Source organism: Sebastes fasciatus, chromosome 14, assembly GCF_043250625.1.
Source record: "Sebastes fasciatus isolate fSebFas1 chromosome 14, fSebFas1.pri, whole genome shotgun sequence".
NCBI lineage: Eukaryota > Metazoa > Chordata > Actinopteri > Perciformes > Sebastidae > Sebastes > Sebastes fasciatus.
Genome location: NC_133808.1, coordinates 10687953 through 10712365, shown reverse-complemented (window position 1 = coordinate 10712365; position 24413 = coordinate 10687953). Strand labels below are relative to the sequence as shown.

General features: G+C 41.3%; 1 protein-coding gene across 4 annotated transcripts in view; it reads left to right on the top strand.

The window, feature by feature from the left end:
* The window catches only part of dachd (dachshund d), a 140227-nt gene that overhangs the window by 61594 nt on the left and 54220 nt on the right, over nucleotides 1–24413 (top strand). For all 4 annotated transcript variants that reach the window (XM_074658687.1, XM_074658686.1, XM_074658688.1 and 1 more), the window contains one exon: nucleotides 23256–23371. In XM_074658687.1, the coding sequence (XP_074514788.1) occupies nucleotides 23256–23371 (116 nt within the window). The remainder of the gene's footprint in view (nucleotides 1–23255; nucleotides 23372–24413) is intronic.

Below are 24413 nucleotides of genomic sequence, written 5' to 3'. Positions count from 1 at the left end.
GTCGGATTAAGGCAAGGTGCTAACGCATATTAAAAAATTAAGCCAAGCCAGTGGACTGGCAAAGCTCCTTTTTTCTCCCCTTTTTTCCCCCTCTGTTCCATCTACCTCCTTTTGGATGGTCTGACATTAAAATTTCAATGGCATCAAGTAGTGATAGGGACTTGTTAATACAGCCGCAACTTGCCCTTGTGGATGAAATCAAATGACACAGTGCAGCAGGCCACAGAGGAAAGACTGATAGGACATTATACTGCTTACACAGAGCCTTGCAGTGGAGAGGCAAGGCTACAACATCAAATATAACAATGTAGCCTTCGTAACTAGGTGCTTAATTTGTCAAAATGCCTCACTTTTGTCTAGGGCATATTTTACAGTGCCTCGAGCCCTTGGCATATTTAAGAGGACCATGGTAGTTTTTCCTGCGGCAGGATACCAGCCTTATTGTACTGCTTCGGCTGCTGTAAATAGTAGTAAATCTTTAGTGTAGCATTTATTCTAGCATGACACCAAAGCCTCCCACTCAGGATGATTGAATGCAACTTATTTGATTCTGCTTCCCTTCATTTGGGGATTTTGTGAAGAGTCTGGTTTGAAGACAATGAGCTAACAAAAGATTGTTTTAACAGCTGCATGTCTTTGATTACACGCTTCTTTGAAGTAATACTTTAACTTAGCCTTTGAACTTGGACGGAGATCACAAAATGAATCGAGCTTCTTTTTGATGTAAGAGGAGGGGATTTTATTGTTGAAATGTTCATAAACTGCTCCCAACCGTTTGGAGAACAAGTTGAGTGTTGATTTTTAAATTGCATGCAGGGGGAAAGGGAGGGCGGCGTGGGGGTTTTGAAGAGAGGAAAGAAGGGTGAACGCTGGTTTCATGTTCACGTGCACCCAATGACAAGGAAAAGCAAAACAACGGCTTTTATTCCCCTCAGTTCTTAGATACAGTCTTCAGGTTACTCCACAGCTCCACATTTGCTTGTGTGGCTCATTAGGACAATATGCCATCCATATGTTCCACTAAATGATCGTTACATTAGTTTCCCCACTTGTAAAAGACACGCACGTGCGCAGAATCCGAGGAGTTAAAACCCTTCCTGTAGCCGTTATACTTAATCTGCTTGTTGCTTTTTTGACAGCAGTAATAATGTGCATTTGAGGTACTTTGTTGTTTTGGACAAAAGTCAAATTCTATTAAAGGATTAAGTAATTGAACACTAATCTAAAGGACTTGAGGTTTCTGTTCTTTGGTAATGCCTTTAATCTTGGCACAGTTTTATAAAAAGGCAGTGAAGTACTGAGTCACTGAGGGAAAAGCAGATTAGTTCAATATCATGTATTTTAGGGGAGAACTACACTAGCTTAGATGGATTACTGTTGAATCAGTGAATTGAAATGTAATGACGCAAATATGTGTCTATTTGCATAAACATGCAGCTGTGTCAACTTTTGCAAATTCACAGCAAAAACTGAATCGTGGGAATTACGTGGGCTGTCTGTATGGCTGGGCAATATGACGGTATCATTAGGGATGCACCGATATCGAGCTGGATCGGATATTGGTGACAATGGGGTCGATCTATTTAATTCAATTCTATGTTTATATACTATATACATTATATACTGGTGGTTTAATTCCTGTTTAAGTTTTGACCAATTTGTTGCTACATTAAAACGGTTTACACCTGAGTTGTAATTTCTGTTCATTTTGAAGTTTTTTTTTGCCAAGTTGTTGGTGTACGATTTATTATTGAATAATAAATAACAATTCACTAAATTTATGTTATTTTTTCTATGTATTTATTTTTTTACATTTTGATTTACAAAGTTAGGAAAGCAATGTTTCCTGACTTCCATACAGTGAGGCATACAGCTTATTAATTAAACACTGGTATCGGATCGGTACTTGGTATCGGCCGATACCCAAAGCCCAGGTATCACTATCGGTGTCGAGACTGGTGCAACCTTAGATATTGTCAAAATTATATAAAAAAGTCCATCGTATATGTTTTTGTATATCGTTTCTATCGCTATATAGGCTAGGCTTATGTTTTTCTTTTAGGGCTGTCAAAGTTAACGGGATAATAATAACGCGTTAATGCAAATTTACGCAACTTGCAATTTTTAGGTTGTAGCGGGCTCAGTCTTAAAGCTAGAGTGAAGATACTGATATCATATGAAACTAGAAAACCTAAGGAATCCGGAATTGGTACGAACCATGTCATTTGAGCTTGTCGCGAAGGAGGCTGAATAACGCTCTAAATATATGCAAAATTTTGGCGAGGAAAATGGGTTCTGTGGGTACCCACGAGTCTCCCCTTTACAGACATGCCCCATTTATGATAATCCGGTCGAAACACTGACAGCTGTTGTTGCCTGTCATTTGTCATTGTTGTGTGTTAATTGATTTCCAATAATAAATATATACATACATTTGCATAAAGCAAGCATATTTGCCCACTCTCATGTCGATAAGATAAAAACCACAGTAAATACTTAACAAATCTCCCTTTAAAGTACATTTTGAACAGATAAAAGAATGTGGGTTTAACTGCGATTAACTATAGACAGTCATGTATTTTAATCGATTGACAGTCCTAATGTCTTTCTTTTATCTCTATAATTTCACTTCAAACTGTTATGTTCATTTTACAATCATGTTCTTAAAATGAGAAAATACTCAGTCAAGTATTTGATTCACGCAGGAGTATACAAAAATAGGCTTTACCATGTGATTATTTCATATAGACTATTTATTTATTTATTGAATTACCAGGAAACATGCTATATTGTGATATATATCGTGATCAAGATATGGAATGACCTATATCGTGATAGAAAATTTTGTCCGTATCGCCCAGCCCTAGTTGTCTGCACTATGTCACATGTTGTGCTTTCAAAACAGTAGCCATGGTGATCTGTTACTTGGTTCGAATTTGGATCATGAAGCACCCAAACTACAAATTTCACACAATACCAAATTTAGAAATATAATACAATCAGCTGTAGGCCATTGTATCTTTCTTTTTCTTCATCCTCTCCAGATTAATCATGCTCCAGATCCACTCCTATTGTTCAATTTTACTGTTACCAGTAACAATAAAGAAACAAAAATTGAAGAAATTGCCTGCCCTACATCTGTCATTGTCATTGAAAGACATGGCCATAATACTTTATTTATATTCTGCTGCGCACATATGTGGTTTCTGTTGTAAATGTTCATTGATTCAAGGGCAGACAAATATACCCCCCAACACCCTACATGACCCACATAGAGCAATGTATGCAATCCACCATCCATTAAAATAACATGATAGACACAAATAAAGTGTATTATACATTTGGTTACCCTTGCAGCCAACTCAAATTACATTTTCAATGTCGTCCACTCAATCTCCTCTAGTCTTTTGTGCTTTCTTTGATATAAATAGACAGACATTCAGGGGTCTGAAGAGTGGAAGTTAGAAGAATAAAAAAGGAAGAGGAAATTTAGATATTTTTAAATGATGTCCTACATTTTGTCAGCTAAAATCAGGATATTGCCTGAGCGGGGAGAAGCCATGTTCTTCAGTTGTCAAAAGGCAGTAAGTAATGATTAAAATAGCAGTGTGAAACGCGGGGAGATTAAAGTGATGCTAATGATAAGTGAGAGAAGAAAAGGGCAAGCTATATTTTAATTCCTGGGAGAATGGTTAATGACTTCTATTGCCTGAGATTAAACTAAACCTGTCTCATCAGCTTTTTCTGCTCGCTGAGGAAAAAAAAAAGCCCCCTGCACTTTAATTTATTAAACTCTTTTAAGGAAGCACATTGATCTACATAGGTTAAACTTTCAAAATTTGGGTAAAAAGACGCCCCATAAAGCTGTCATGCGGGGCAAAGCTGTTGAGTTGCTCAAGGCACACTATAAAGAATTCATTATGTCCAAACTGCCACATTTAATCAGAAAATATCAATTATTTAAAAGGGGAGTTTGCTCCTGTTTAGAGCATCAGGTTTTACTGACACACTGGATTATACTGACACGTTGAATATATTTTCCTGCCTTCCTGATGCTGTGAACTTTCCCATTTTCAATACCCTTTTTTTTTTTTCATACCTTTGGCTGGGTAAATGCGCATTTGGCCACTGCAAATGGGTCCGTATAATCACATCAACAGTATAATATCATCCAACAAGTAAAATGTTTATCTCCCGTTTTCAGCTTGTTGGAGGCTCTAAGACTTGTGCTGTGAAAATGTTTTTCGCATTGGCATTAACACAGAAGCACTGGTGACCTCTGTAATGAAATGTATGGTGCTGTTGACATGGCATTACAGCGATTCAACGCTGTTCATTAATCTTTGTTTTGCTAGGAACCCTTCTGGCATGTCCTTCGCCAAGGTGCGGAGCAATGCCAGAAATTGTAAGGCTCGCCACATATTTCTGATGGCAATTAGCATGCATTCCGATCCACTGAGCCCCTCGCATAACAGCCCAGTGCTTACAGCGGCCAGAGTCTTTATCAGCACCAGGGTGATAGGAGTCATTGAACATTCTGCTGACAGCAGATTATTTTTGTTTTTATACAGATGTCAGGCTTGAGTAGGTGGTGTTTTCCACTCTTTTCTGTGGGACTCTTTGGGCCCCCGTTGTTCTCTCTTTTTCATCCGCAGAGGACAGAGCAAGTTTTTTTTTTTACATTTTCCCTTCCTATTTGCCTCTCCCTTTATCTTCCCTTATCTTAACCTCTGTCATTCCAGGTCTGGAAATAGGTCTGATATTTAAGGCTCTGGTAAAGAGTAACTGTCATCCCCTTAGAGGACAAATAACAACACTCCACCAGCGCTGAATCCTGTGTGCCACTTAAATTCTCAGTGGACCTGTCAGCAGGAAGCAGGCATGCAATTAATAAGCCCTTTACCTCTAATATCACAGTTCTGCCAAAGGGGGTGCAGAAAAAAAGTGAAGAGACATTCATACAGATGTAAGAGAAAAAATTCCCGCAAATCTCTATCAAGAGGGGGGAAGCACATTTCTAAAGCGCCAACTGATGGCCCAAGTGTAGTCGTACCGTAGTAGCCGTGATTCTGATCGATATCATCAATGGCTACTGCTGCCGTGCAGAATTTGATCCAGGAGTCTCATGCTAATGTTCACGCGTATGTCAAACACAATCTCTTCTTTTGAATCAATGACACTTTTTTTGTCTCATCGCTTTTCCAAGTGTAGACGGTGACACTATTTCTTGAATCACATAATCTGAAACTACTCAAAAAAAAGCTTTTGAACACGCTGACAGCTGAGTTTAATCAACAGGCAGGTTGTACAAAGCCAGTTTTCTCAACAGTCTCCAAATCATTCATTGTATAGCGTAGATTTCTGCCTCTAGTGTTCGTGACACCGTGCATGACCCCTAGCTTTCCTTTTGACTAATTCAAATTTGTCTTTGCAATGTTAATGCTTTAAATCTGCAGATTTGCCTCGAGTCAGAGGAACATGTCTCTGTAATATTTTGTTGACATATTCAGGATGAAATGATTTTTATGTCCACCCCCACCCCCTTGTTGCATAAAGTAATATCTCTGTGTTTCTGGGGACACATTACAATAATGCATTAAGAAATCACATTAATAATGCACATATTTTGTCACATATTTATAACTATCCCCCAGACATCAACATGTCACAGTTGTTGTTAGATCCCCTTTGGTTTCAATTAAAATCTCGCTGAGGCAATAAAAATAGCCAATTAAATTGGAGCAGGCTCTTCAGAGGTACAATTGGTCTGATTAGATTAACCTTGAACATCAATTAGGGTTAAAAATAAGCTTAAATGTATTTTAATAACTGCCCACCATATTTGACGCTAAACTATACCACACTTGTGTCACTCGTTTCCCCCCGTATTGATTCCGTAAGTGTCATTATTTTCACTTGATTAGCCCGCATTATCGTTTATTTTCTCTCGTGCTTATTTGTAGCTTAATTATTTAGACCCGAGTGTTTGTTTTTTTATGGCGCTCTCGTTGTGAAACATTGAGACTTCATTATCTAATTACAGGAGTGTGTTTCCAAGTTACAATAGACAATAGAGATGTAATGATGTATAACAGGCATCGTTCTACATATTAATCAACACAAGTCTGGAGAGCGGGGGTCACAATCCAGCTTTTACAGCTGTACAGCTCCTCTCTCACTCTCTGTCACGTAAAAATACACACTTCTCTTCGAGTGTGTCAAGCTTTTCTCACCACCACCACTACTGCCTGGCTGCCTCCAGTGATCCCATCCCACCTGGTAACTAAGAGCCGAGCACCCAGACGCTAAAAATACGCCTGACGCTAATGTCACACCCCCCTGCCATTTCCAGCACCCGGTTCCCAAAGCCCAGGCTGGTGTGAAGGGAGGGAGCCGAGCAGACATCTTTGTAATTCTTTTAATAACATGTGTAAATGGGCAAGGGGCCTATCGGTCTTTATCAGGCCTGGCGAGCGGTGCAGAGCAGCTGATACCACCTAGGGGCTGGGAAATGCCTGATTCATCTAACAGCCCGTGAAGCTGATTAATTTCACTCTTCATTAAGAATGTGTTGTGGCGTCTTCTCTGGACTTTCGGCATATCTCCCAACCGCCACACGGCCTCTTGGTCATCTTTTTTCGCTTCTTCTTCTTCTTCTTCTTCTTCTTCTTCTTCTTCTTCTTCCCTCACTGTATAGCTCGCCTTCCTTCTTTTTCCTGGGCAGCGTTATAGCAGCGGCGGCCACCCTCCTCCTCCTCTCTTTGCGCCCTTGGCAAATGAAAGGTCAAAGACGCTGCAGTGATTAATGAGCAGTAGACTCTGGGATCTCTCTGTCAACCCCCCGCCAGCCCCCACCCCCCCTCCCTTCCTGCCCTCCCCGCTCCTTGCATTATTTCATCTGCTAATCTCACACAACACTACTTAGTTAGCACGTCGCAGAGAAAACAGTGTTGCCGAGCAGCGTGGACGCCAACTCTGATGAACTTTTTTCTGTGAGGGGGAGAGAGCGTTTTTGAGGAAAGGGGAAGCAGGAGGTGGGGTTGGGGGGGATGGAGCACTCCCAGAATGTTTTTGGGCCAAATAAAAGGTGCTGTAGTGTAAATGGTGGGCTCTCCACTCAGCTTTTCATCTCAAGATGTTGCTACCAAGTGTAATGATTTAAGTAGTGTGCTCTCAGCACAAAAAGAGAAACTCCACTTCAGAAGCTTGGCGGTTTTTATGGTGTAATTGAATGTGAACGTCGCCGCTCCTTTCACAGGACAGATGACACTTCATGGGCTCAGACCCGACTGTTTATTTGAAAAAAAAGTAATGAAATATTTACTCTCCATTGCAGTACAGATTAGCAGCAGTAATTGACTGCGACAGAGTCTATGCACAAGTATGTGTGCGTTTTATGGCGCGGCAGAGAGAGAGAAAGAGAGAGAAAGAGTTAGAGGGCCCCTCATGTTTGAATGCAGATCTTCAGCACACAATGGGCCTGTTAGCGAGGCTGAGTTTGTGCCTGTCACTTTCTCTCCACATGTTGCTTTTTCTTTCAGAGATAAGTGGGCCTAATGCTGAACAAATAGTGGAAATCAGAAGCCACTGAGAATCATTTGCTTCTCCTTTTCCCATGGCTCCCAAATAGACACCCAGACTCACAGACGGAGGGAGTGACGATGAGAGAGGGAGAGCGAGACGGAAAGGGGGGTGTGGGGAGAAACACAAGAAGAAGAAAAAGTGAAAAAAAAAAAAAAATCCTCAATGAGCAAAACAATTTTGTCACCACAAGCAGATCCAATTGAAAAGTCTCCTGGATGGGGAAGAGCTGGAGTTGTCAGATCAGGCCATGGCAATGAATAGATCCAAGCAGGCTAAATTGGCATCAGGTGTGGGCTTCCCCTGGCCGGTGATAGGCTCCCACATTGTGCTGGCTAGACATTTGGCCATTTTCAAAATATAATAGGAGAAATGAATGCAAATGAGTGAGTGGACTGAAATGTATTTAAATGCAGATTGAATGGGGGGCTCTGCGTAGCGCCTGATAACAAGTTGCTTTAGGAGAAGGGCCACATTGTGTTGGATCATCCCTCCAACCCCCACCCGCTCCGATCCCCCACACCAGCAGTCCTGTTCTCTCTCTCCCTCTGTTGCGCTTGTGTCTCATAAGGGGCCATTGTTCACTGGGTAAACTCTCTCAAAACTATTTACATTACTCATTTATTTGAATTTCAAATATTTTGGGTTCTTTCTTTACTCCCATATATAGCTGACACACATGCAGCCTGCCGCCCTTGGGCTATCCAGTAAAACAGTAATTGCAAAAGGACAGGGGGCTGTGGCAGAAAAGAAAAAAAAAACAGCCGGAAAAGGAGGGGTTCAATCATTAATGATAATGTTGCTTATGTCCATAGCCTCATTAGAGGCAGTATGGCAGCTAGTAGCATGTGTTTCACAAACAAGTTCCCCCTGCCCACTGCCGGTCGACCGCTAGCCCACGGCGATCCATCTTCTCAAACGTCTCCTTCCCATATTTAAGGAGCTCTCGTTACAGCCTTTCCCAGACCCGTGAATTTATGGTGCACTCCAAGCGGTTAGCATAATCGCCGGGAATGCAGTCATTTCAGCGGGAATGTGGGAATTAGGGCAGGAGAGAAAAGGAAAGCTGTTGGTGTGTTAATTGAATTTCATAAGAATCCATTTGCAGCAGCTTTGCCTTGTTCGGCAGGGCAGCGTGGACACGTAGGGCTCTGGATGTAATTCTCACTATTTATTTTTCCTTGTTGTTTAAAGACCTAATAGAAAAAATATTTCTCTACCTTGGTATTGGACAGCTTACTTTTACAAACTGCTCATTTTTCCACTCTCTGCTCTCAGCAAATAGAACAAGTGGAGAGTAACAAGAGGGTGCGTTCTCCTCCTCTTTAAAAAAAAACCTGCTTTTTATTTTTTCCTCATCCGCATTTAAAACACAATTTACATGCAATTAAATTTGATTAATTAGAGACACTAACCTCTGCCCGTCCTGTGTGCGCATAATGTATCATGCATTTCAATGTCAACCAACTCGATGTTTACTTCCAACTTTGTGCTTATCAAGAGCCATCATTATGTTTAGTTTCTAGAAAGGCATAATTTGAGGCCGTTGGAAAAAAACAAATATTCTAATATTTGACATATTGAACCCTTCAACATAATGACAGCCCTGGCTTGAGGGAGTTTACCCGGATAAACAAGTTGTTCAGGACTCTGTAACTTTAAAATAATACAAGATAATATTCCGAATGCCAGTTACTTATAAAGTCGGCCCTGTTAGCATAGGAGGGCAGCCGGGGCAGCGACTGCAGAGATGTTTCAGTGTCCAGAAGTTTCCATGCGGTGATTAATAGGGGGGGTAATGTAGTGGGGAAATGAGTAAACACTCCCTTGCTCCTGGCTTTGTGCTTCAACGGCTTGATGACAAGGGCAGAGCAAGGTGAGAATTAAACAGACCCGCAGAAGAAGAGAAAAGGAAAAAAAAAAAAAAAACGGGTATGGAGGGAGGAGTGAAGCATGACAGACCTGGGCAGTGAGTGGGAGTGAGGAAAGGGCGACTGGGAAGAAAAGAAGGCCGCCCTGACAAAAGTGGAAGTGGAAGTTTCTCCCGAAGAAGAATAATTAAAAGCGCTCAAGGGAGGGCAGTTTTAATTTCACATGTAAGGGGCTAAAGATTTCATTTAAAGGCGCGGCGAGCGGAGAGGAGGTTAATAAGATGAACAAAGCAGGGAATGTGAGAACATACAGTGTGAGGAAGCGCGTTGGACTTTCACCTGACACGTTTTTAATTATTGAACCTCTGATATTTCTCCGTTGAAGAGAGGGGGTAAAAAGAAGAAGATTAACTGATTAATGGTCATGGTAACCAATTACTCACTCATGGGGAAATAGATGTAACTTCACCGCGGTTAACACTTCTCTTCAGCGCTAAACGTCACAGGAGTGTGTAGCATCGCTTCCGAAGCTAAAAGCATACTCTTGGTTTGTGCTGTATAGCAGCAGCCTACTGGGAACACAACCAGAGCATTGCATAATAACTCCTTCTAAAAAAGTGAACTTGCTTCTGCAGTACAGTCGAATGTGCGCTCTTGATCACTGAAATCTCACTCCATTAGCGCTATCTGAAGTTGATGTGTCCCAATTATCATAATAAGATCAGCTTGGTCCCATACTCCATGGGACTCCAAACTCTCTTACTGCCACGAAATGATCAAAAGGACTTTGTGAACTAGACCCAGAGTCCCAGCTGTGGGCTGATTTGTTCAGTAGTGTTGAAAAAATAACTTTAATTGAATATGATGTATTTCTTTTACTTGTACTTTTGGGCCCAGTCTGCTAGCGAGAGAGAGAGAGAGAGAGAGAGAGAGAACAACAGAGATATGCCAGCTTGTTTTATCTTGGCTAGATATCGACCCAAGAATACTTTTCTTTACTTAGATCACCGTTCAAGGATGTAATACAATTCAATGTTTGCCAAGCTGCGCCCCAGCGATAGACTTCCTCTCTGCGATGCCAACAGCATGCTCCACAGGTCTCGGTGTGTCCCCCGTACTCCTCCCTCTTTATGAAATCATTAATATTGTCACAGTGTGTGTGCATGGGAATCACTGTTGTACCGCAAATCCCCCAAAAATCCTGTTCCGCCGCGGCGTCGCACTGCACACACACACCGTCTGACACTTATGTATTATATGTTTATCAGTCTCTAATGAAACCCTGACAAGTTCCCTGCACAAGGGATACTGTGTTCCATTAATTGCCCTTAAGGAACCTTGGGCACTCACAAAAAGGCTGGTCCTATTGCAGCTGACAGCAGAGGGGCCCTCAGCCCCGGCCCCCTGGAGAGGGAAGATATTAGCAGCGTCTGCACTCTCTCCTTCAGTCTCTGTCATTCCTTTTCTCTCTCTCTCTCTCCCTCTCTCTCTCTCCCTATATGCATCCGTCTCCCTTGGAAGCAAAAGGTGTCTCATTCTATTTCTTCAGCCACACGTTAACTTGACCACGGCGTTTAGCACGGAGCTTGACAAAGAGAGCTGTGTCAGTTAATTTGTCAGAGAGCGTTTGTGATTGATTTATTCATCTAGGGCTCAACAAATGTTTGTACTGAGATGAATCCCCTGAACCATAATTTACTGCAAATTAAACTCGGGCCGCTAATGACACACAGATACGTACGTATGGATTGATTAAAAAAACGCTGTTTATTTGGACTCATTTGAACATTTCTGAGATTTATTAAGCACAAAAGTTGAAATCACACCAAAAAAACCATGTGAGACATATTTTAGAATATATTGTGAGACAATGATGGATACATTTTTTTTTACCCTAACCTTTTCTTTGTTTTGCTCTAATAATTGTGTACCTGAGTAGTCTCACTGTTTTTCTCCAACACAATTTTATGAAGTTTTTCACTCGCATTGATATTGTACCTGATGAGGAATTGCCACTGGTGTAACTAGAGCTGCGTATTGGCAAGATTCTGGTGATACTATATGTATCATGATGATACAGGGGTTACGATTAGGTACCAGATACCCATAGCGATACCTAGTCTTTAGGTATTGGCCGATACCGAGTACCGATCCTACACCAGTGTTAAATAAACTGTATTCCTCACTGTGTGGAAGTGACTGGGATCATTCTTTTATGTTTAAGGCAACAACAGGCTTGTATTAAACATTGCTTTCCTAACTTTGTAAAACAAAATGTAACAAATAAATAGATATAAATTTAGTGAATGGCTTTTTATTATTAAAATAATAAATTGTACACCAGTAACTTGGTAAAAAATCTTCAAAATTAACAGAACTTATTGACATTAATTACAGTTCAAGTGTAAACCTTTTTATTGCAGCATCAAATTGGCCTCAAACTTAAATTAAAATTCCAGTATATAATGTATATAGTATATAGACATAGAATTGAATTAAATAGATCTGCCATCGATGCCCGATACAGCTATTTAAGTCAGTATCGGCCCGATATCCGATCCGGTATCAGTATTGGTGCATCCCTAGTTACGATTCAATATTGCGATGTATTGCGATACTCTAAGCGTGGCGATATATTGCGATTCTTTAAAATGTAATTTTAGCAAAACTCATAGTATGAAGAACACACCACCATATACATACAATCTGAGATAAAAACACGTTTAATTTTTATGCAATCAGAACAGTTGGATCTGTATTTGCATTTATCACAGTCCCTGTAATAACCAACATCATAGCACTACTTTGAGAGGGTGCATACACTGAGAAGGTGCATCTCTTTGCAAATGAAATAAAGTATTGACTAAGGTAATCTTTGTGTTTTTGAGGATCGACACAGTATCACAAAACATTATAATCACGATACTCGACATTTTTTCGAAATTTTCTTACACCCCGAAATACATAGGCTGCACAAATAATTGTATGGTTTTAGAAATGGTTGAAGTGTTTTTGAGAATTGATGCAGTATCACAAAACATAATACTCTATATTTTCCGACACCCCTGTTACTGTGTCACTGACATCTGACATCTACTCAGTATTTTCACCTTTATTTCAGCTTGTTATTCTTCTAAGACCTTTTCACTGTCTGACTGTAGTTCTCATATTTTCTTTTGAATGTGAGAAACCCTTTTTTGCCTCAGCCTTCAAAAGCTGCATTTCCCTCGTGAGACCCGTGATCTCTCTATTACAATGTGACAAAACATTTGTTCTCACTAGAAATTATGGTCTGTAACATCCTCTAATGTGATTCACAGTTTATTTGCAAGTCCGTCGCCGCGTCGAACAAGGGGGTTATGGGCGCGTCACACATATGGATAATTTTAAGCAGATGCATCTGGCGTGGCTACCATGCTATGATTAGTTTCCAGAGCGTTTGTGAGTGTGTAAACCATCGCTGACATGGATGAAATATAGCCCAGGTTCACTGGGAGTGCAGAGAGAAGAAATGTACCCCATCTGTAATACACTGTGTAGACTAATATCAGCTCCTTTTCTCTGATATTGCAGCGAGATATCGATCTGGTAAAATTGTCCCATATTGGAGCTGTCTGTTGTGATATTCATCATGCTGTCACCTCTCCCCAACACCTACGCGTTATTAGAAACCCGGGTTTGAAGAGGTTGAAGGGTTTTAGTCTCCGAGATGTAGCAAACAATTCATCATCAGAGAGAGAGAGAGAGAGAGAGAGAGAGAGAAAAGAATTCAGGTGAGGTGATGCTTGGGTAAGATTTATGTCTAGTCAGGCTGTACATTAAGAATTATATCATCAAGCGAGAGGACACCAGCAGCTTCTCTGCTATCTGCTGAGCAGGCCTATTTGCTCTCCTGCCAGAGCTTAAATGGAGTTTTTTTTCTATCTCTTATGAAGCTTTTAAGAGGAATCTGAAGTCTCGAGGAGTGTAGTATCTCACCCAAACAGAGTTATTTGTGAAACGCTCGGCGGCCTGTCGGAAGCAATTGTTATGTATGCGGGGATTTCAGCGAGCCTGACGTTATATTTAGCGCTCAATGCCAGTCACTCATCAGGAATATAAAGCCTGTAACTGGTACGTGCCACCTTCAATTTGGCCCACTTCAGGGTGGGACTCCAGTTTGAGTTCCTGTTATTTCCTCTCTTTTGCTCGCAGTCAGAGATTCTTCCGGGAGGATCACAGAGACGCGCACAGACGGAATCCAATTCTTCCGTGTCTCGCAGAGGAGTCAGACTTTGATTTGTCTTTAACTCAGTACAAATGCTCGTCTGGGAATGTGCAGGCTGGGGGCTCCCTCTGAAGTTCTCTCTCTCTCTCTCTCTCTCTCTCTCTCTCTCTCTCTCTCTCTCTCTGGGAAGTGCGTGCACTTGCACGCTAGGCTCTGCTCTGTTAGCCACGATGTTATTGTTGTAAACAGCGTTTAAAGCACAGCTGGCCAAATTGATCAGGGCTTGCGTTGGAGTGAACTTGAGCAGCAGAAGAGTGGGGCTGCATAAACAGGGCTGCTTGTATCTAAATATGCAAACACTCTCACAGCAGTCCACACACTCAGGGGAACAGACACTGTTACTTCTGATGGGGGGGAACAGTGAGAACCAGGCTCGAGCCCTAACCTTTCCATGTATACAGAGAAAGAGAGAGAGAGAAGACATGGAACATTTTTCCCTGATTGTGTAAACATTTCTTTTCCTCCCTAGATCATTTTTGGACTCCTCCAAGTATTTACTTTTCATTAATTATTGAAAAAAAGAAAATCAAGAGAAAAAAAAAAAAATGGATAAACAGTAGATAATTTTTGTTTAATGTTTCACACAGGATTCCAATCCCCAGTGCAATTAATGCTAATCACCATGGTCTTCCTGTTTAGCTTGAACATGGGAGTGTGTTTGTGAGTCGTTTGCTGTCTCTCCGTCCACATCTTCTCTCTCTCTCTCTTTTTCTCTGCGTTTTCTCGCTCCTCCGTCTCTGCTGTTAGTCACCGTGTCTCCTCGTGTTATGATTACATCACCCTTTCTGTCTGTTGTGTCCATTTAGACCTGAAATTAATCACATCCGACAATCCGGTGGTGCTATTCCCAAAGTTCAAAAGCTTTAGTGGTGAGAGAGTGCTACACAGAGAGAGATGGAGGGGGGGGGGGGCAGAGCAAGACGGAGCGCATCAAGCACGCTGGAGGTACTTAACCATTTGTAGAGTACAGTATATTAATTGCTTATCGGTTTTTGATTTCGGAGTCATTTAGAGTCAATCGAACGCATCATTTTCACAGCTATTGTTCTTTGGGGTTTGTTAATTGTCACCCCACTGACAGAATTAAAAGCAAATTAAAAGCCTTAACTGTTGACTCTATCTGAAGTCACTCTCCACAACAATTTCACAAAACAATGGGGAGGATTAATGAAAATGCAGCTTGATTTCTGTTCTCCAAAGCTTTTGCTATGGGGGACCAATTAACTACCCTTCAGGATGACTTTCACTTCTAACTGCCGGTCTGTTCCACTGCCAGAAACTGGGATTAATTCTCAATTAATCCCTCCACCAGAACAACTCTGCCTTTGTCTGCTGGGGAGGACATGAGCGTACAACGTCGAGGTTACCCCGAGCCTGTTTGGTGGAGGAACTCCACCCCTCCTAAGATTGATACACCCTGTAGACTAGCTCTTCTCAAGCTGAAAATAAGGGCCATTAAAAGGGAATGGTTGACAATGATTTTTGTTTTAGGATTTTGAGCTTTATTAGCCATGCATATTAATGAGTCAATTAATTCCATTCGTCCTCGCGAGTGGTCTGTTTGTTTTTTGCCTGACCTTTTATCTTAGATGCGTTCACGCTTGGCTCGGCTTAAGCACTTACTCCATACTGTGTTTCCCATAGCCTCACGTCCAAAAAGGGAGTTTTTTTTATGTGTTTAGCACTAAGATTCTCCCCCCCTCTCTTTTGTTTTCTCTCTGCAACTCTCATCCGTCCACCCCCCCCCCCCCCCTCTCCAACTCCCCCTCTTCTATCGTTTTCTCGCTCTTTCTCCCTCTGTCAGAATGCCTGCTGGATGTACTCCTCTCTAAATGTGACAGGAAATATGCTATTATAGCATGCAGAATATTTGCCTGATGGGATTTGCAATAAAATTACTACATTTCCTTTCCATTAGGATCTCTAAAACCCCTCTCTCTAATTTATGATTACCCTGGCAAAAAAGACATGTTATATACATAAAGACTAAAGTAGCCCCCAGTCCACATTTAGCCCCGTCCATGCTTTCAAAGTTAGTTGAGAGGACAGGAGAAATAATTGAAAAGTGCAGCTGGACTGTGTACAATCTTGTAAGGGATGCCTAGAAAATGAGATTAATCAGTGCGCAGACATTGTGGGGAAAAGTTTGCAGTGAATGCCTGACAGTCGTGCTCTTTCTCTCATTTCAAATGTTGGCAGGCTAGCAGGCAGCTCCAAGGGAAATGCGCTCCTTTCATACTTGAGTAATTGATGAATTGTATGCAATATGCAAATGAGAATCCATAAATCTTATGAATGACAGCTTAATTTATGTGAGCCTTAATGAATGCAGGATTAGATTTTAATTAAATATCCTCAAAGGCACCCTGACTGGGTAAGTTTTTAAAGCCTTGTTTTGAAGACTTGTTTCATATGCATCGCAGTTCATGAAAAAGAGAGATCAGTGAGAGTGGTTAGATGAAATTTCCTCGCGGTTTGAAGATAAGACCTGTTCTGTTTTGCTAACCAAAGGCACTCGCAATTAATAAATATTGGAGCCAAATCATATCTAGCAATCTCATTTAGGCTTTCCTGGAACTGCTCATTCTCATACATTTGATTAAGTGCATTTACTTTAAGCGCTATCTGATTTCTAACATTTGGTACAGTATCTTTTTAATTAAGAGAATCATCCATTAGGCATGGAAAAGTCAACCAATTAGGCTTTCCTCATCAGCTCCCGTGATGTAGGAAGTCTGCTTACTCATTATCAGAGTCTGTCGATGTGATACTAAACAATCTTGGACTCTGTAGTTATGCGACGTACAATTATGAAATCAGCTTTTAACATTAATGATGCATGGGAATAATCAGCAATTTATCGTGTTTTTAGATCTCTTTTTTTTTTAGATTCTATTTCACAGCTGAGAGGCTTCAAACGGCTCTAATAGAATGCGATTACAAGACTGAGCTCTTTGTAGCTACTGTAACAGTGATTTTCTCCCGGAGCCCGGCTGTGGTTTCATGACACAGGCTCGAGGAAAAGGAGCGTGACTGACTCCCGAGTTCCTCCGTAGCATCAGCCTCTGTGATGGTCTCACCCAGCGTGGTTCTAATCAGGCCTGAGCCCAGACAAAGGCACCAGGAAGGCACCGACTCTCCCAACTACTACTGATCTCAACCCCGCACATTAGTCCACCACACAGGGATCAGAGCACAGACAGCACTTTAAAAGGGGTTTTAGTGGGATTGATGCTAACTCTCTCCCGCCTTTGATTTCACACCATTTGATCTGTGATATATTGTTCCGTAACAAAGGTTCACAGTTTGCAGGCGGATGCAGCTGTTCCTACCCCTAATAAATAAAAGTGTTTTTTTTTTCTCTCCTCTCCTCGCACTCTTCACACAAACTCGCTGTAATCCAGCTATCTAGATCAGATAAGCGCGATGTGGCTACCTGTGCGCGGCGGTGTTTGACAGGTGCAAGGGGAAGCTGATTGAGATAATCCAAGAATAGGCTCAATGCAAATACAGATACAAGATGAGGGTGAGGATAGATGGACGCGTGAAAAAGATGGATGAGTGAACGCATTCCCATGTATCACACTGGCTCCGAGATTATGATCATCACAACCAATAGACTGCCAAGGTCAGCAGGAAGTATAAATCATCTTTTTTTTTTTTTCTCCCCCTTTTCCGTTGAAGGTAACATGTATTCCTGTCATTTTCACTGGGGTTTTTTTGTCAATTTTTTACGATTATTATTTCACATAACAATTGTCGAGGGCTGCAACTAACAATTACTCTTAGGATCAATTAATTTTTAAATAATGTATCAATTATTTGGTCTAGAAAATGTCAGAAAAAAAGTGAAAAATGCCTGTTATTTTATTCATTTTAATTTCCTAAAGCCTAACATGACAACCCTTAAATTGCTTGTTTTGTCCGTTCACACAAAAACCCCAAGATATTCTATTACATGCATATAAAAACTTCAATTTAGGATGCTCAAACCATTTTTGCTTGAGAATGCAACTATTTGATGATTGATAAATCACTGAATCAATCATTAAACAGTTGCCGATTAGTTTTTAAACAGTGTTCAATATTGTACAAAGTCTAAAAAAAGAAATCCTGTGTAGATGATTAATAAAATACTTCCTCATCTGTTAGTTACATGGGTGGGGGACGTTATCTGTGCTTCTGTGTTTGCCTACACGATTGTGTTCTCCATAGCAGAGCTATAGATGGCAGCTCATCAAGGTGGGAGAACCAGAGAACTGAGAACACATAATTAATTAGACATATACGTTAACACCACGAATCCACAGCGGGAAATCAGAATGTGTTCATTATTGACTTTATATACTAATACTTGCGTGTCAATCATCCTTTTGTTGCCGTGAGGCGACGTTTTCTTAAAAGCAGACAGAACAAACAGCGGAGCTTGTTTCCAAAATAACTAATTTTCTAGAATTAAAGTTAAACATTTCATCTCTTCCCCTCAGCCAACCCTGTTATCTTATCTGCAGGGATTTTAAATTGGTAGTAATACGCCACAGCCATGTTATCCCTGTCTTTCAACAAACATAGTTAACCTCTCAGGGGAGCTGCGCGCATATTGTTAAACTGTTTGATTGAACCAAATTAAAAAAAAAACTATAAACTCAGCATATTCGGGGGCCCCGCTGGTCTGAGGCCTCTGAATTTCTGCCTGACCTGGCACTTAAAAAGGTAAGGAGCTGCTTTGTTTTATCAATAAGACCTTGTTTTCATGGCTGGTCACCACCCCGGCGAACCAATCAATGGGGCATGCTCTGCTATCGCTGTGAGAGAAATGAAAAATAAACCCCAGATAATCCTTCAGTTAAAAGGTTACTCAGGGCGATAAAAGCTATTTTGTTAATTTATTTACTCTCTGCACTGGAGAGATAAAGAAAAGGAACAATTAGGGAATTCTAGGTGAGAGATTTTAAAAGGGCAATGACATTGGGTTAATATTTTATAAGGCCTGATTGGCAGAGACCTGGAGAGGCCTTTTGTTTACACAAGCCCCAGACGGAATGATTCACTCGCTTGTTTTGGCCGACTGGGCGGAAATGGAATAAATATCTCCATCCTTACCTTTTAGAAACGTCAAACAAAAGACCGAGATAAAAGGTTAATGGCTCAATCATAACCACCAGGAAATAATATTATGCTCTTTCTCTGCAAACCGGAGCCACTATTGACATAATCAGGTTGAATTCCTAAAGATATCCGCAGATGGGAGGAGCAGATGATTTTTGTGTGTAACTAAATCCACTGAGGGAGTGTGCTCGCTTGGGCTAAACATTACATTTGTGGTCTCAATTGATTTATAACAGATCATAATCACTGCATTAACGGCGTTCTGGGTAATAAGATCTCAGTCACTGCTTCCGTCGACAGAAAAGTGTCTGATAGTGAGATGTCAGAATTTTGCCACCAGATCACAAACCATCCCTGATATCTCGTGCGATATTATACCCTCTTATTATACCCATCACCCTCGCGTTGGTTTCCTGTAAACGGGGGTGAGAACGTGAATTTAATTATTGTGCTTTTATTGCATTGTAGCGCTGAAATTGGACTCGTGTGGAGTGTATTGTTGGGCCCCGTGTAATCTGATTGCATGCGCAGCGTAGTGTGTTGGATAGTATCAGGTTCCAGCCGACTCTGCTGGGTCAACACACGGACGGGCCATTAAAGGAAGTCTGGTTCAGGGAAAGTTCACCACTATTTTCTTTTCACCATGGTAGCCAAACAAAAAAAAAAAGGGGAGAATAGATGTGTAACATATTTGTGGGCCCCCAGCCCAAAGCTGGTGGGGCCTATTTTGTTTCCTTAATTGAAGCCAGCTAGAGATATGAGGGCTCTGAATATCTTTAGTATAAACATAAACAAAGCAGGGAATAAAATTCTTTCATGATTGGCCTCCGATACAGAAATAATATTGTCCAAATAAGTCCATTTTGAAACCCAGAGGTTCCTGTTTTCTGAAACATTTTAAATGAAAAGAAGGCAAGAAAAGACAACAGCAGGGATAAGGCATGACAAGAACCAAAATTCCAATCATAAATCCAGTTGTACTATCTTTTTTTTTTTGTTGCAATAATGGCCTAGTTTGGAGCCGTTTCTGTGCCAGGCTATTTAGGGAATCAGCATCTGCTGCTTGATAAATAGCCTGGCTCTTTTGTTTTAGGCCAGGTTGACTTCCTCTCTGGACTTATTAGCCCTGCATGGCTCTGACCGTTGCAGATCTGCAGTGATGTTTCGCATGCACGCCTAAGTCTTTGGCGTTTCAAGGAACTAAATTACACATTAAGGAGCGTTACTCAGAAATAACATTGAATAAAAGAGGAAACTAGTCACAGGACACCCTCTGTTATGAAGTGCCTTTTTTTCTGTAAATTTAAAACACTACTCGGTCATAAGAAAAGAAGACGATAACCTTCATTTCTGAGAGGCTTTCCTGTTGCTCGGAGGTTCCTCAGTTCAAAGCTCCTTTTCAGTTGGTGTATTGCTTTCATGGCTAGCCAGTGTTATTTGTGTGCAGAGAGTAGCTGAAATGCTATCCCTTTAAACACGCAGACACATTTCTCTCGCAGCCTATCTAAACATTACCTTTACTTAACTGGGTCTTTGTACCTGGGGTTCACATCCTTTGACATGATCTAAGGTTGATGTGACATTTTTTTTTTGTCCATTCGAGGGCCTTTTTTTTTTCGCTTTTAGTATTGTTGGTAAAAAGCCTTTTACCCATCACATACCCTCTATTGAGGTCTTTCATAAATAATTCAGCCAGAGTACAAGTGAAAGTGATGACAGCAAAACTGTGTGCGATCTCTCCCTCTCATAAGATCAAAGAGGTGCTTCTATAGAAATAGGAATTACATTTCCAGACGTTCCTAGGTTGAGCGGGTGCTCATTTCTCCCTCTCTCTCTCTCTCACTGCCCTCCTCTCACTTTCTGTCATTCGCTCTCCCTCTCGCTACTTCTTTCTATCACTTTTGTGTTTTCCCTCCAAAGGGACACAGTTGGGTGAAGGTCTGCTTTTAGTCTTAAAAACCTCCAGAGCCGGTATATGAGAGAGTCAGCACATTCAGACAGATAGAGCGAGTGCACTCTATTAGCAGGACTGAGGTAAATAAACCTCACAAGACACGGCTGAATAAATTCAACTACTAAAGGCTGTGTGGTATCTGAGCTAAAACACTGCATCGCTCTGCAGATACTGCCGTTGGGAAATGTAGGGAAATGTACTGTAACACAAACAGCCTCATATACTGTACTGGCTGATAAAGTCCTGAGGGAGCCATCATTGTAAAAAAACAAAAAACAACAACAAAAAAAACATTACATTAGATACGTTATATTGATTAATATAATCTTAAATACATTTTTAAATCCCCCATAAGTCAGACAAATAATAAATTTACAAATAATTAGGGCTATCAAAGTTAACGTGATAATAACGTGTTAAACTCGTTTTAACGCCACTAATTTCTGTAACGCATTGAAGCAACTTGTGATTCTTTTGGTTGTAGTGGGCTCAGTTTCAAAGCTGGAGTGGAGTCATGTTTATGTCATACTAGCTTGTTGCGAAGGAGGTTAAATAACGCTCCAAGCTTACGCTAAATTTTGGCGTAGAAAAAACTGTCATGACCATTTTCAAAGGGGTCCCTTGACCTCTGACCTCAAGATATGTGAATTAAATTGGGTTCTACGGGTACCCACGAGTCTCTCCTTTACAGACATGCCCACTTTATGATAATCACATGCAGTTTGGGGCAAGTCATAGTCAAGTCAGCACACTGACACACTGACAGGTGTTGTTGCTTGTTGGGCTGCAGTTTGCCATGTTATGATTTGAGTATATATATTTGTTATGCTAAATGCAGTACCTGTGAGGGATTCTGGACAATATTTGTCATTGTTTTGTGTTGTTAACTGATTTCCAATAATAAATATACACATGCCTTTGCATAAAGCAGCATATTTGCCCACTCCCATGTTGATAAGAGTATTAAATTCTTGACAAATCTCCCTTTTAAGGTACATTTTGAACTGATAAAAAATGTGTGATTAATTTGCAATTAATTGCGATTAATCAGGGACAATCATGCGATTATTTGCGATTGAATATTTGAATCGGTTGAGAGCCCTAGTTTTTTTGCGACATTTCAATAGTTCGCTTAAGATTTGCTTGACAATTGAATGGAAACACGGCTAATGACATACATCCTCTATAAGCATGTCGGCACACCCTTTCAAACCTTATTTACAGAATAAAAATGAACTTGAATGATTTAGTCTCCTAAAGGGGCAGGGCAAGAAGCTCAGCCAACACGTTCCCCGGTTTGATTTCCGTCCCTGTCCTTTCTCTGTAAAATTTATCCTGTTTATCCATGTTTCCTCCCATAGTAGTTACAGCACGCTACGGAAGCCCTTTGGTGTTTTAAAGATGGATTAAACTCAGTTCATATTAGAGAGAACTTAGTATCCCGTTAAAGCTTGAAAATGGACTATTGTACGCGAAATAATGTATGAAGCCAATATGTCACCTGTGTCAAGTCACCCATAATTCATCTTCAGCTGAGACATCCAGCTCCTTGTTCATAAAGAATATACCTTTATAGGTCCCCTCATTATATGCTCATTGCATTTTTTTTTCTACCCTGTAGGCTTTTCTTTGTAACTATAAGCCAGCAAAGTAGGTATTGATTGCAACTCGAAGCTGTATTAATAAGTGAATGAGTAAGATGTGTGGAAAGTCAGGGGTGTATCTGCTTTGAAGGCCTTTTCTCCTGCACAGTAAGGTGGCACAGTCATTTATCACGGCTGGATCTGTGCCCCTCGTTTGGTGTAATAAAACTCCCCCATCAGAACCGTCCAACAGGTCTGAATCACTCTGTCACACCACCTTCCAGCTAAGGCACGCATTAAATCAAGCAAGCAGAACATTTCCTAAGGCAGCCATTGCCTTTTAATTTCCTGAAGAACCTTAAAATATCATTCATTACCAGAACTACACATATTTGGTTTTTAAAAGTCTCATAAATCAATAGTGGCCTGACTGCAATAATTATAACAAGTTAACATGTAATTTCCAGGCCGAGGGCCGCGCACTGGATTTTAGCATATGCAAACGAGGCAATTCAAATAGTGTGGGGATATTAATACGGAGGAACAGGTAACGAGGTACGGGTTATGAATTATGCATCAAAAAGTGGTTGATCTTCAATAAAGGAAATGAATTCACCGTGTAATCTAATTAGTTATGGAAGTCTATTATGTTGAGCTGCAGAAAGCAACTGTCCTTGAAAAGAAATTTATTTACAGTACATGTTAGCTCTTTGGAATGGAATTGCATTCTGGAGTGCTCCAAATGTTAACACCCCCCCGCCGCCGCCACCACCACCACCCACACCACCCACACCACCCACACCACCCACACAACCCCTCCTCCCCCCTGCCAGTCTCCTCCTCGTCTCTCACCCGCGTTTCTCATCCTCTTCCTCTGCCGTGTGTTTTAGCTCCAGACCCGGCCGACCTCCGAAGAGGACCCAGAGTGTGGTATCACCGGATAACCCCCACATCATGCCCCACTCGGTCCCTGGCCTCATGTCCCCTGGCATGATGCCACCCACAGGTATGGTTTAGTCTGCAGCGCTCTGTCACTGTTGCTAAGGCTCTAATTCACTGTCTGGGTCTCTCTTCTACATCTCTCTCTTCCTTTCTGTCACACACACACACACATACATCCTCCCCACCAGTGGCCTCCCCGCAGCTTGTCCTCGAAATGGCAACCAGTCCAAAGTGACACATGCACCCAACCACCAGACACCAGCCGCTCACTCGTTCACCAAAAACAGATCCTCCGCTCAAACCCCCGGAAACCAAGAGAAGGGGGGGCTGTGTGGGGGGGGAGAATAAATTGGAGTGGAGATCTTTTCTCTCAGATTATTCCAGTAGATGTTGCATTTTGCCTTGAGTGCATTCTAATTAGTGCGATTAAATCCACTCCACTGGTATATGTACATAGGCAGTGATGATGCTAAAGCGAGCTTATCGCCACAAGAATCAACAACAACCGTTTGTGCCCTAACTTACCCCTGGGCCAAGTCTTATTGCAACCAATGCTTTTGTTCTATTTGTGGCTGGCTTCATTGTGGCTGCTTTGATGTTGGTGGCTCTAAGTGCTCTGATTTGCATATTTTGCTCTCCTTCTCGATGTCTTTTAATGATATTGTACTGTCGAACGGAGCTCTTTGAATGCTCATACGGCATACAGTACACACTGTATTTAACCAGCTATTAAGTATAGTACTTTACAGAGAGATTAAACACCACAGCTGGTTTTTCCATGGTAATCTTCGGTGTATAACAATTCTAACAGACTTGTAATTATCCTACCTCACACATTTTTTCAGTCTGGAAGTGTTGTTTTTTTTCAAGAGGCAGCAAAGCAGCGTCTGCGAGGGGTTTGGAATTCAATATTACACACAGATCGGGGCCATCCTTGTGATTCAGTACAATGGAGGCTCAAAGGCTGGTGCTTTGAACTCTGGGAATAGGGTGAGGTCACTGGCTATCTGCGGCGCAGTATAGAAGGCGAACTTAAAGGCCGAAGTGAACACAGAGACGGACAATGATGAGAAAGAGCCATGTTATTTAGTGGAACATAAAGCAAC